The 12762-nt window shown below is 47.1% G+C and overlaps 2 protein-coding genes across 2 annotated transcripts; both read left to right on the top strand.

Annotated features, from left to right (window-relative positions):
- Positions 1 to 8790: 8790 nt before the first annotated feature.
- On the top strand, positions 8791 to 9558 carry LOC137621365 (uncharacterized). The gene has a single exon (XM_068351663.1). It carries the CDS (start codon positions 8791 to 8793, stop codon positions 9556 to 9558), a length of 768 nt encoding a protein of 255 aa, XP_068207764.1.
- Positions 9559 to 9947: 389 nt separating this feature from the next.
- On the top strand, positions 9948 to 10379 carry LOC137621364 (uncharacterized). Its single transcript, XM_068351662.1, has one exon. The coding sequence runs from the start codon at positions 9948 to 9950 to the stop codon at positions 10377 to 10379; it is 432 nt and encodes a 143-aa protein (XP_068207763.1).
- The last annotated feature ends 2383 nt before the right edge of the window (positions 10380 to 12762 follow it).

Here is a 12762-nt window from a genome sequence, read left to right as displayed (position 1 = left end):
ATGCAACACACAATTCTTTAATGAAGAGCGAGGAAGGGAGACAGGCCCCTCTTTTTAATACCTGTCAAGTGACAATGGATGTTAAACATATTTTAGTCGATTGTCCTGCTTTTAATCTTCAGAGGAGGACACATTTACTCCAGGACAAACCTTTTAGAGATATACGGTGGGAAACTGTAATACCCTGAACTTGAGAAAATTTATACAAAGTATTGGATTATATTACGAGCTACAATTGATTTTATTAATTTATTTATTTATTTTACCCTTTTAATCCCTATTTTTTTTCACATCTAGATTTCATTGTATGAAAGTGTTGCGATTTGTATTAAAGGTTAAAATTATACTAAATGGTGTGAGTATACAGATATGATTGAATGATTTTCGTTATATAGCGCTGAATGGCCTTTGATGCCCTAGTGCTTGGCTTGATGCCTAAATCCCATATTCAATTAAATTCAATTCTAAAAGGAGTATACAACTATGTAACAAAGTTCCCACCTGAAACTACTCTATCTGCAGCTATCCATGCTTGATTGCAACAAGGAATAGTACGCCGCAGTAGTACTGGGAGGGGTTCCACCGGGTAACCTTGATAACGGCTCCCCTTCAAATTTACCACTCTTCCCCCTCAAAGCGGAAACTCTATTCGGGGTGAAGATTGCTATGTGTCGTATCAAGAAATACGTCCCCTGATGTTATGCGATATCCTTAAAAGTTATATTAAGAGTACTTGTGCCAGGTTAATTCTCTGGGAGTATCACTGTAACCAAATATTCCTTAGAAAGCTACCTAAAGGAACCTACCATCAGGATGACATAGCCATATCACCCATAAATAGATTTATCGCTTTGCTCAAAATCCGTTTTCTGGGCTCGACCTGTATCGCTCCGTGAAATGCTCCTTATAGCATCATTTCTAAGGTATAAATACTGCTAAATATGCAAGAGAAAAGTTGCATGGAATGCCAGGAATAAACCCAGCTCGCTCGCTCTAATATTGTCGATATAGTAACTGGGGCGTGTTAGAACCACGACCAGAGGTCCCTCACCAGTTAGTCCTCTCCTTCCTCAATATCCCCCGATACTACGAGGTGCCGTTCTACATCAGACTACTGGCCTCTATTACGACTACCCTTCCCCTACCACTTCCCACGCTTCTTCCCCCATTCCTTTCTAGCACCAGTGAGATTCAGAAGTGTTGTTTTCATAGCTTTGTGTTTCAGTGTTTTTGAAGATGTCAATGTTTTGGAGATCCCTGCTCCCAAGTTGAGTATTATAATTGTCTGTTTTGATAATTCTAGGTAGCGACACGCGTTGAATTAATAATCTTGTTGATTTTAGTCTTGGCCGCTTTGTATGATGCCATCCCTTATGGGTAAATTGGCGGCCATTTTGGTGTCGCTACCTCCTGATCTGTTATATGCGACTTTCAATTAGTTCCTCATACTAATTGTGGTCTCATTTAGTTGTTTCTAGACATCTTATACAGTGTTTTTGGTATGGTTATAGACATTTATTTAGGCTATTTGGATGTTCAGTTAGCCTACCCGACAGAGCAGTATGCGGCTTCGGACGGTAGCCTACCCCGTGAGCTTTCCCTTCGATATATCTATTTTATCTTGGTTAAAATGTTCGTTTTGAGTATTTTACGGGGAATTGGAACACTTTTTTTTACTTTATTTAGGGACTACCTGACCAGGTCGGTATTTTACCCGATTTTGGAGGGCTAGTTATTGATTAGAGTAGTATAGTTTCCTGTCCAGGTCGGCAACTACCTGATTTTGGAGGGTTAGGCTATACTGTACTTTCCTTTTACACCCTGTTCCTCTCCCCTATTTTACTCAGTTATGTCGTTATAGACTATTTAATTGTATATCACGTCTGCCACATTACAGTATTATTATTTTTGTTGTTATCTGCGTGCTTTCGCAGCAAGCCATATGCCTATCGCCTCATCGTGTCTTTCCATAGGGTTTCGAAGGGTAGTCCCACCCCCCTGACCACAGTGGTCACTTGATTTCGAGCCAGTCTCTCCCCTTGGGTGCCCTCTCCCCCTATAGGTCTTCCACCACTCCCTACATCGGGTGGTAGGCTTGGGTCACGTGCATTTTAGAAAACGGGAAGTCGCCCAAAGTGGAGGCTGGCTCATACGCTCCTTGCGTCGACGCGGGTAGCGCGCTCTCCTGGTCTCGTCATGGTTGGCCACCAGGCGCGCAGGACTAAGTGTGCTCGCCTCGTACCTCCCCCCCCCCCCATTTCCCTGGTACTCCATCTTTGTTATCCTTCCGTTCCGGGAGGGCTGGGATAATTTGAGAATCGTATCTATAAGATAGTAGCTATGATTCTTTGAGATTCAGATATTCTACTGCTCTGATCCATTAATTTATTCAATACTTGTTTATGAATTGTTATGGATGGTTGGTCAGGGAGAGGGGCTTAGACGGAGTTTATTGATTACTGGTAAATATGATTACAATAGCATTTGATTTTTCGCGCCGGATTTACGCATGTATTCCGGCGCTATATTGGTATCTCTATACTCCTTTTCTGTCTTGTCATTAAAGTTTTAGTTCATTTTGGCATGTTTATATTTTAACGTAATGAATTATGCATCCCCGGGCCTACGGATTCACGATGGTTGTTCCTAGTCCGCTCGTCCCTTGCCTTGCTTACTTCCCATTCCAGTGGGTGTTCCGAATGCTGAGAAAGTTTATAAATGTCTTTCTCCGGGTCTGGCAGTCAGGTTCACTGTTAATCCAACCATTATTCCCGAGCGCTCCGAATGTTTATGATTACATTTTATCGACTAACAGTACATGACGGGAGGATGGGATATATATAGAGTACTATTACATGTTATTTTTATTTAGTCCTTAAGCACGCAGGCTTTTCCGCCGAACCTACGCAGCGGATTTCAATTTTCAAGTATTTCGCCGGGTTTCCCGGCGCAAGTTAATCTATACTCACACAAAATTCTTGCAGGTGGTACGCTGTCAGGAGACAGCATGCACTGCTGTGTTTCAGCAACCTTGCGGGCATGAGGTTTGCTGTTCCCATGCCGGGTGTGCGGTCCAGGTGGCTGATCTTTTGGTCTGGCATCCGGATGGATGCGAGATTTGTAACACACTGGGCTCTGACCTTACGAGTGACTCGGTATGTACTATATTCTTTCCCCTATTGCTACTTATTGTCTATTTGGGAATAATTTTGGTACATGTTACAAATTTGGTAAAAAAAAAAAAATTTCTTTAATGTAGAAAATAGTTGTTGTACATACCGGTATTGGAGTATTAATGACTTTCTTTACCGAGATCCCTTTTATGGTTTGTGTAAAAAACGGGAATATGTTTCAGATCTCTCCCGCCATCATGAGCGCTTCTCTTGCGACTCTCAAGACCTGGGTTGGTGGCTTTGGCCGGAACGTAAAAACCAAGTAGCCATATATTTTGGCGGAGGGGATGTGCTCCCTCCTCTATCCCAACGCCAAGATGTCGGCGGTGGTAGCATCAGATGTGGCGGCTCCTATCATCGCCAGGATTCGTGAGGAAACTCAAGCCTTCCCTGAAGATTTGGAGGACCTAGGCAAAGATGTTTTAGATGTCGCGGCTATTAATTTAGATGCGGAACCTATGGTCGTCGACTCGACCGGTCGAGGTAGGGTGGTAAGTGAGGCAGGTAGCTTCCGGTCTAAGGTTCTTTTCTTAGTCCAGCGCATTCTATTTCTTCTTCTCTCTTCATTCCTGGGATTTACTGGAAATGTCATGGCCGGGGACAAGTCATGTTCAGTAGTCCCTAAAATAAAGCATGTCAAGAAAGCTTTACCCAAGGCTCACAAGCCTTCTAAAATACTCAAATCTCTACCCGCCAGGCCATCTTTGGTTTTTAAGCGTCTGACGTCCTCAGCAAAGGTTCATCCGCCAACCCAGGGCTCGAGAGCGAGGAGCTCAAAGGCGAAGTCGCAGAAACTGGTTTTTGATTCGGTGACCTTTTCGAGATAGCTCATGGAGCAGATGGGGAGTATTGTTCAATCCTAGATTGGCCCTATTGCCAATCGTTTACAGTAGATGGACTCTCTCGCCCAAAGACTACGGATCAAGAGAACATGCTTGAGAATCTCTATAGGTCTGGGCTCCCGCAGCAACACCAGTTTGTGGTCCCGGATGCGTCGAAGCTTCCGGCGTTTAAGAGCAACCTGTGGCGGTTGGCCCTTCATGCCCCATTCTACGAGGTCATGTTGACTATTGAGGGTTGTGGTACCTGTCTGGTTGATGACTGAGTTCTATCCGCCGGGTTTGCAGTTCCCCTTCCCTAGTTATGCGCCTGACAGAGGACGCTCTAGTCAGGGTAGATAAAGTTCCAAAAGAAACTCATATTCCCGAAAGAGCAGGCTGTCCGCCTGGGTCCAGACCCTGACTGAGTGTGTGTTAATACAAAGTTAACCCCTCTTAAAGGGGCGTATACCATGTTCGTGGTCGAGGAACAGACCCCTACTCCATGTACCACCAAGGTGGTGCACCTTACTTTGCAAGCAGCTATGGAGGACAAGCCTATGCTACAACTTAAGGAGACTCACCTGACTTTTGCTGTTCCCAGGGGACCAAGAATGCTGGCTTGATGCCCCGGCTACCTTCACGACTGGAAAGTTTAATCCAGATTGTGCGACCGTACAGTTCAGTGAATGTCTTCCCAGGTTACCGGAATCGCTAATTATGACCGAGTATGAGGCACGAGTCAGACTGAGTAGGTCTATCAACTCTGCTACAATGGCTGAGATGTCTTCGTTGGTATACGCTGATGAGCCTCTTTTTAAGATCTTGACAAAGTCCTTGCTTCACACACTTCAGTGTGATGCATACAACTTTGCAGTAGCTCGTCGTTCATGCCTGAAGCACGTTTCAGCGCAGGCTTCCATTAGGCATGAGCCTAACAGGCTGATTAAAGCCTCAGTCTGGGGGCAGGTCTTTTCCCAGATGATGTGGTGAACAGGGTCCTCAGTGAGGCAGCCAGGGTCAGTCAGACCCTCAGTTAGGTGGGGTCTCGCCCCTAAGAGGAAATTTGAACCCACCGGGATGCAGTTACGAGGTAGGAAAAGACCGAGATGGTTTCTCGCCTTCCAGAGTTCACAAGCCCAACCTGTGGTGCAGGCATTGCCTGTACCCCAGGTGCGCCATCCTTCCACCTCTAAACCTCAGCCCCAACAACAATTTGTATTGGTAAGCCAGCCACCCCAACCATCGACTTCATTCTCTACTGTACTTCACCTGCTTATAACCGTACCTTTGAATCTCAAGGCCTGGCTCACGGGTATAATAGGCTGGAGGGAGGGAGTAGGTCTAGGGGACCCTTTCGCCACTTAAGATACGCCATAATGTATTTCCAAGAAATTTTTTGTTCTTTGTTAACCATGGGGATTGATTTAGTTTCCCTTATTACGTTCTCCAGGACAAACTCTAAGCGCCGAAAACATAACCTTATATGGGCATAGCGATGGTCTAGCTCCATGATTGGTCGGCTCAGAGGGGCATCTCGCGCTAGACAGTGACGTCACGGCCCCGGACCTTGGCAGTGCATGGCTGTCTGCTGTGGTGTGAGCAGCTCTGCGCTCAGCTTACTATGTTGACTGATGCACATTTGGCTCGATAACTAATCACTCGCTGGAGATTAGCGGTACCACCTGGGAAAGTTCTTTGAACTGAACTTGAAACAGAATTGGCGTTGGGAAAAGATGCAAGTCTCTTATTTATTGTAATGAACCCTATTGCAATTAATGTACTCCTGTACCATTGCTGTATTTTCTTATTGACGAGCTGTTTTTTTTTTTTTTTTGCAGCTAAAACCTCGTCCGATATAAAAGTTATACACTTAAATATATCTAATTGTAAAATACGTGAGTTTCAAGACCTATACGCCAATAACTTAGAACTTTAGTCGAGAGAGTGAACCCCTCTCCGGTGTTCTACAGTTTTAGATCTTTACACAAAAGTGGGTCTCAGATGACTGATTGTAACCTGACTATCAAGAAGTGAATCTTTCTCAGACGTTGACGCCGAGCTGGTAACATCTTCGTCATGTCGGAGAGATCATTAAAATCAAGAACGTCATCCAAGAGAGAGACAAGCGAGGTCCGCCGAAAGCTGCTGTTAGAAGCGCAAGCTAACTTAGCTAAGGTTCAACTGAGGGCACGCTTAGAAGCGGAAAAACGTGCAGCCAAGAAGAAAGCTGAAGCTGATGAACTCACTGCTCAGAGAGAGGGCTAGCGGACGCTGCATTGCTGGAGGCCGAGCTAGAGGTTCAGAGACAGCAACTTTATTACGAAATTAGATTGGAGGCAGGAGAGTTGCAATGTGGTTCGGAAGTGTCTTCACATACCGGAAGCGTGAGAGTTCCCAGTGTAAAGGCTGTGGAGACTGAATAGAGTCGAGGATCAATCAATGGAGGCTAAGTGTCGCCCACCACCATGAGAATGACCCAAGTGCTATGCAGACAATGGACCCTGTAGAACATACAAGAGGACCAGAATGCCATTCTACACCCATGGAAGTCCACTCACGCCATTGGATCCCACCTCAACTCCTTTCGCACCACGACATGCCTCGTTTAACCCTGTCACTGACCCCTTGGCCAAAAACACTCAAGTGCTTAAGGCACTTGAATGCACTCTTACTAGCAGCAATGAGTTGGCGCGGACATCGCTGTTACCACCTACTAAACTTGAGCGCTTTGGAGGCGACCACCAAATTTAATTGGTTCAAGATGTCCTTCAAATGGCATATTGAGAACAATACCTCGGACCCCGAGCTCAGGCTGAACCACTTGTATCGTATCCTAGATGGGCCTCCGAGAAACCTGGTTGAGCACTGCTTGCACCTGTCACAGACAATTGGGTACGACGAAGCTTGGAAGCAGCTAAGTGAATTCTACGGCAGAGAAGTAGATGCTACCGAAGCTTTTATTCGTAAGCTTCTAGAATGGAAGGAAATCCCAGCAGGTGATAGCGAAGGTTTAATGAACTACGCTTCTTACCTAAAGAAGTGAAGGCAGCACTGGGTGCAAATTACACTAGAATTGTGCCGAAGAAAGTATGAGAAAGATAGTGGAAAAGCTCCCTCGCCCTCTTCAGGTAAGATGGGTCTCCAAGTACCTGGAACACGAACACAAGCTTCCAGCCCAGATCACCTTTGTGGAGAGACAGGCACTGGTCGCTAAAGAACTGAAGTATGAGTGTGACAGTCTTCCATTTAAGGGCAAACCTGAGGGCACGAGCAAGCCGATCAAAGCTAAAGCCTTGCCTGTTCACCACAGATCTCCTTCCGACAATGGGATATATTGCGTATACTGCAAGAAAAAAAAGCATGGAATTCAGTCTTGCCACCGATTCCAAAGCCTCAATTTGGATGACCCCTGGAATGCTGTGGTGGATGCCAAACTCTGCTTCAGATGCCTAAATGTCGCACACAATCACGAAACCTGTGAAGAAGAATCCACGTGTAGCAAGTGCGGCTTGGGGACGCATCACACGCTCTTGCACTATGTGAAGAAAACCCTCAGAGGGACAGTGCAAACTCCAAGAGAGCAACTGTCCAAGACATCTTACAGGCCTAAAGCGGGGGCCGGGACGACTAACAATGCACCGCCTGATAGAACTAACACCGAAACCACTCCAGAGGCTGGGACTCCTGCGACGATGGGGCACGTACACCCATGTCCACTGACCGACGACTGGATGGTCGTACAATGTTGAAGCTCATCCCAGTCATGGTGAACGGAACGTGCACTACGATCGGCTTCATAGATGGAGGAGCCGCACCCACTTTAGCCGCAAGGAGCCTAATAGATCGGCTAGGCCTTGCAACCAGACAATGGTGACAGGCCGGTACGTTAGCCTGCAAGGAAGTGGTCCAACTCACCCTTGGTAACATCAACGGCCTTGCAACCAGACAATGGTGACAGGCCGGTACGTTCGCCTGCAAGGAAGTGGTCCAACTCACCCTTGGTAACATCAACGGAGGTGAGGAGGAAGAACGAGTAAAAGAAGTCTTTGTTACTGACAAAATTAATGTGTCAACGGACTACATAATGCCTTCGTACTGGCTGAAGAGATGGCCACACATAGCAGACGTAGAGCTGCAAAGCATGCCAACGGACCACGAACAGGTCGAACTCGTGATCGGGTTAGACACAACCCTGAATAGTCATTTTAGAGCAACGTCACGGCACTGCCAACGAGCCATCCGCCTACCTAACCAAGCTTGGTTGGGTGGCTTTCGGTCCTACTGGAGACCGGTCTGCATCGGAGGTCTCACCCGTGCATCATGGTCATTGAAAATTGGACCCTCAAGACTTGACAGAGCTACTGTAGAGTCATTTTAATCGAGATTTCTTCAAAAAGGAATCCCTCTCCGGATTGGAAGATTCCCTAGAGGGCAAGAGATTCTTGGCCACCTTGATTAGCACGACACAGCATCGACATGGAAAGTATGTGGCCAAGCTGCCATTCAAGGACTCTACTCCTCTACCTGATAATATGAATATGGCAATTCGACGAGCCCAAAGCTTGAAAAGAAGACTAGACAACGACGAAGCTTACAAGACATCCTACGTAGCTTAGATGAAGAAATATACTGATAAGGGCTTCGGCGAAAGGGTTCCTGTAAGTCAGCTAGACAGGAAGGACGGGCGCGTATGGCTCATACCGCACCACTCTGTCAGGCATCCTGTCAAATAGAAAGACCGAGTGGTCTTCTATCTGAAGGCAAGGCACCGAGGAACATCTCTCAACAAACATCTGATGCAAGGCCCCGATCTCACCAATAGCCTGACGGGTGTTCTGCGTTTTAGAGAGGGCCAACATGCCATCACAGCAGACGTGCAGGAGATGTTCCATCAGGTGAAGGTACCTGAAGAGGACAGAGACTGCCTGAGGTACCTCTGGTGGCCAGAAGGTGTCACCAGCAAAGAACTGAAAGTCTTCAGAATGACGTCCCACATTTTTGGTGCAAGATCATCGCCGAGCATCGTTAACTTCTGCTTACGCAAAACGGCCCTGGATTTCGGAAGCAAGTATAACGAAGAAGCTTCTAACTCTATACGTCGCAACTTCCACGTCGACAACCTCCTCAAGGCGATGGACGATAAGGAAGAATGCATCAAGTTGACCAGAGATCTGATCAACCTGTGCGGGGATGGAGGTTTCAGTCTTAACCATTGGACCTCCAGCAGCAAGCGAATTCTAGCTGCGATCCCCGAAGAAGAACGAGATGACTCTGTGGCAGTCCTAGACTTGAATAAAGATGAGCTGCCAACTGAACGAACCCTGGGGATCCATTGGAATATGAGCATAGACGTGTTCACGTTCAGAATCGTCCTTAAAGACAAGCCTTTCAACCGACGTGGCGTGCTCTCTGTTGTTGCATCGATCTACGACCCCTTGGGCTACTTATCCCCAGTCACTTTGATCGCGAAGATCCTGTTGCGAGAAATGTGCCGAAGGAAGCTCTCGTGGGATGAGGAGATGTCTGCTGATGAACTTGTTTGGTGGAAGACCTGGCTCGCGTAGTTGCCACAACTGGAGGAGTTCCAACTGCAAAGGTCCTTCATATTACCAGACTTCGGAGATGTTGACACCCTTCAGCTGCACCACTTTGCTGACGCAAGTCAGACAGGCTATGGTGTAGTCTCTTACTTGGGTGTAGTTGGTGTCAACAGAAAGATTCATTGCACTCTTGTCATAGGACGGGCGAGAGTCGCCCCTCTGAAAAAAACCACCATCCCTCGTCTTGAGCTGACGGCGGCTGCTATCGCTGCACAGATGAACTCAAAGCTGAAGACTGAGCTCAATCTGAAACTGGCCCCGTCAGTCTTCTGGACTGATAGCACGTCAGTGCTGAAATCTCAAATCCGACTGCAAGGTATCAGACCTTCGTGGACAATAGGGTCAATCTCATTATGGATACATCCGACATTATGGTGTGGAGATACGTCAATACTACTACAAATCCCGTAGACCTCGCGTCACGTGGCCTCTCCTTCAGTGACTTCCTCCAGTCATCTTTGTGGTTTTCAGGACCAGATTTCCTCAAAATGGACGGAACGCACTGGCCAACCATGCCCGAAGACGTGGTCAGAGGAGAGCTTGATCCAGATGCCGAAGTGAACACTTCTCCCGTCTTCGATATAACGAAGGAAGAACCAACGTTCATTGAATCAATAGCGACAAGATTCTCCTCTTGGTTGAAGTTAGTCAAGACTGTCGCGTGGATGACAAGATTTATCCGCCACACGCAGAAAGCTCGCCCATACAGCGTAGACTCACTCGAGTGCGGAGCTACGTACCGCGGAGAATTTGATCTGGAGACTGACCCAAAGGCAAGAGTATGAAGAGGAGTTAAGCACCCTCTCGAAGATGGGAAGATTGCTGAAAAGGTACAGTAAATTAATCAAGCTGAGACCATTTCTCGAGGATGGATTGCTCCACATTGGTGGTCGATTACAGAAATCAACACTGGCAGATACGGCCAGGCATCCGATCATCCTACCCATCAGTTCTCTGGCGGTAGAGCTTATGGTGAGAGCCTCGCACGAGTCCTGCGGCCATTGTGGCCAGAACCACCTGATGATCCAGTTGAGGACAAACTACTGGATCGTCCGCGGAAATGCGATAGTCAAGACTGTCATTCGAGAATGCTTGGTCTGTCGCAGACTTAGTAGTCGTCTTGTAGTTCAGGTGATGGCTGAACTGCCATCAGACCGGTTTTGTCCAGATGAACCCCCCTTTACTAATAATGGGTTTGTCCAGATGAACCCCCCTTTACTAATACTGGGTCGGACTGCTTCGGACCGTTCTTAGTGAAGCAAGGAAGGTCCACAGTGAAGCGTTGGGGCGCTATCTTTACGTGCCTTACCTCGCGAGCAGTCCACCTGGAAGTGATCGATACATGGAACAAGACTCCTTCGTCAATGCCATCAAGCGTTTAGTCGCTCGCAGGGGGCCTATAAAGAGAATGTGGTCTGACAACGGGACCAACATTGTGGCCACGGAACGAGAGCTAAGAGAAGCTCTCCAGCGCTTCAATGAAGGAGAAATCAGAGACACTCGATCCGAGGCATAGAGTGCAACTTTCATCCACCACATGCCTCAAACTTTGGCAGAGTGTGGGAGCGTCTGATCAGGTCCATCCGAAGAGCCCTCACAGCGGCCTGTCTCCAACAAGTCAAGACTGACAAAACACTTCGCACTCTGTTCTACGAAGTGGAGGCTGTCGTTAATAGCCGACCTCTGATGAAGATCAACGACGACCCGAACTGCCCTGCCCCTCTCACGCCTTACATGATTTTAATTTTGAAAGGGTCGCCCAATCCCTTCACATCCACATGCAAGAAGGACATGTATGTGAAAAGGCGATGGAGACCGGCACAGTTCCTCGCTGACTAATTCTGGCGCAGGTGGATACAGGAGTACAGTATCTCCCCCTTCTCCAGGAGTGCCAAAAGTGGTCAGTCCCAAAGCGTGACATCAACGTCGATGACGTCGTTCTAACACTGGACGAGCGGCTTCCTCGAGGCAGCTGGCCTCTAGGGAAAGTCATGGAGGTCACTCGGACCTTTTCCGGAGCCGTTAGACGTTCAACAAATGGACACACAGCATAGCATCAAAGGGCCTAGGGTGGAGTTGGACTCAAGGGCCCCCTCCACTGATCAGTTTTTATCAGTCCAACGGCAGATCTCACGCTTTTTGCACAAGATCTTCTCAAGAATGCAATAAAGGAGGTAAAGCGTTTAAAGTTTTAAGGTCTCTTATTCAGCGTGCCGAAGAATGACTCCGACAAACTAAGAGTCATCTTAGATTTGTCTCATTTGAATACATACATTCAATGTGACAAGTTCCATATGCTGACCATCTCGCAGGTACGGACCTTACTTCCCCGTGGGGCCATCGTCATCTCTATAGATCTTACAGATGCTTTTGTTCCGATAGCGCAGCATTTTCTTTCTTTTCTAGGGTTCAAGCTAGGAAAATGGGCATACACCTTCAGGGTGATGCCGTTCGGTCTCAATATCGCTCCCAGAATATTCACAAAGTTAGCGGAGACAGTGGTCCAGGAGCTGAGAACTTGAGGAATACAGTTAGTGGCCTATCTGGACGATTGGCTTATTTGGGCCAACAGCAACAAGGAATGTCTCGAGGCAACGGCTAAAGTAATAAAGTTTCTGGAACACTTATGGTTCAGAGTAAATTTCAAAAAGTCCCGCCTGATTCCGGCGTCATGCTTCCAGTGGTTGTTTACAATGGAACCAGACCACCCACAAACTGTCGATTCCTCAAAAAAAGAGGAACGAGATAGCAAATAACCCGAAAAGATTTCTCAAGGACAAATAAACATCTCTGAGAAACAAAGAAAGGATCTTAGGCTCACTCCAGTTTGCTTCCGTAACAGACGTTCTACTGAAAGCCAAATTGAAGGACATCAATAGAGTTTGGACGTCCAGGGCAAACAATCAAAGTCGAGACAAGGTTTCTAGGATTCCATCTATCCTAAGGAAAAGACTTCACCCATGGACGAAAGTCAGAAACTTGGCAAAGTCGGTACCTCTTCATTTCCCTCCGCCGGCATTAGTAGTCCATACGGACGCCTCCCTAAGTGATTGGGGGGGTTACTCCCCATTCAAAAATGTCCAAGGTTTGTGGTCGGTGACTTTTCGTCAGCTGCACATTAATATTCTAGAGGCCATGGCGATATTCTTGACTCTAAAACGGCTCTTC

This window comes from Palaemon carinicauda, chromosome 28 (genome assembly GCF_036898095.1).
Source record: "Palaemon carinicauda isolate YSFRI2023 chromosome 28, ASM3689809v2, whole genome shotgun sequence".
Lineage (NCBI taxonomy): Eukaryota > Metazoa > Arthropoda > Malacostraca > Decapoda > Palaemonidae > Palaemon > Palaemon carinicauda.
Note: the sequence above shows the minus strand (reverse complement) of the source record. Positions and strands in the feature narration are given on the sequence as shown.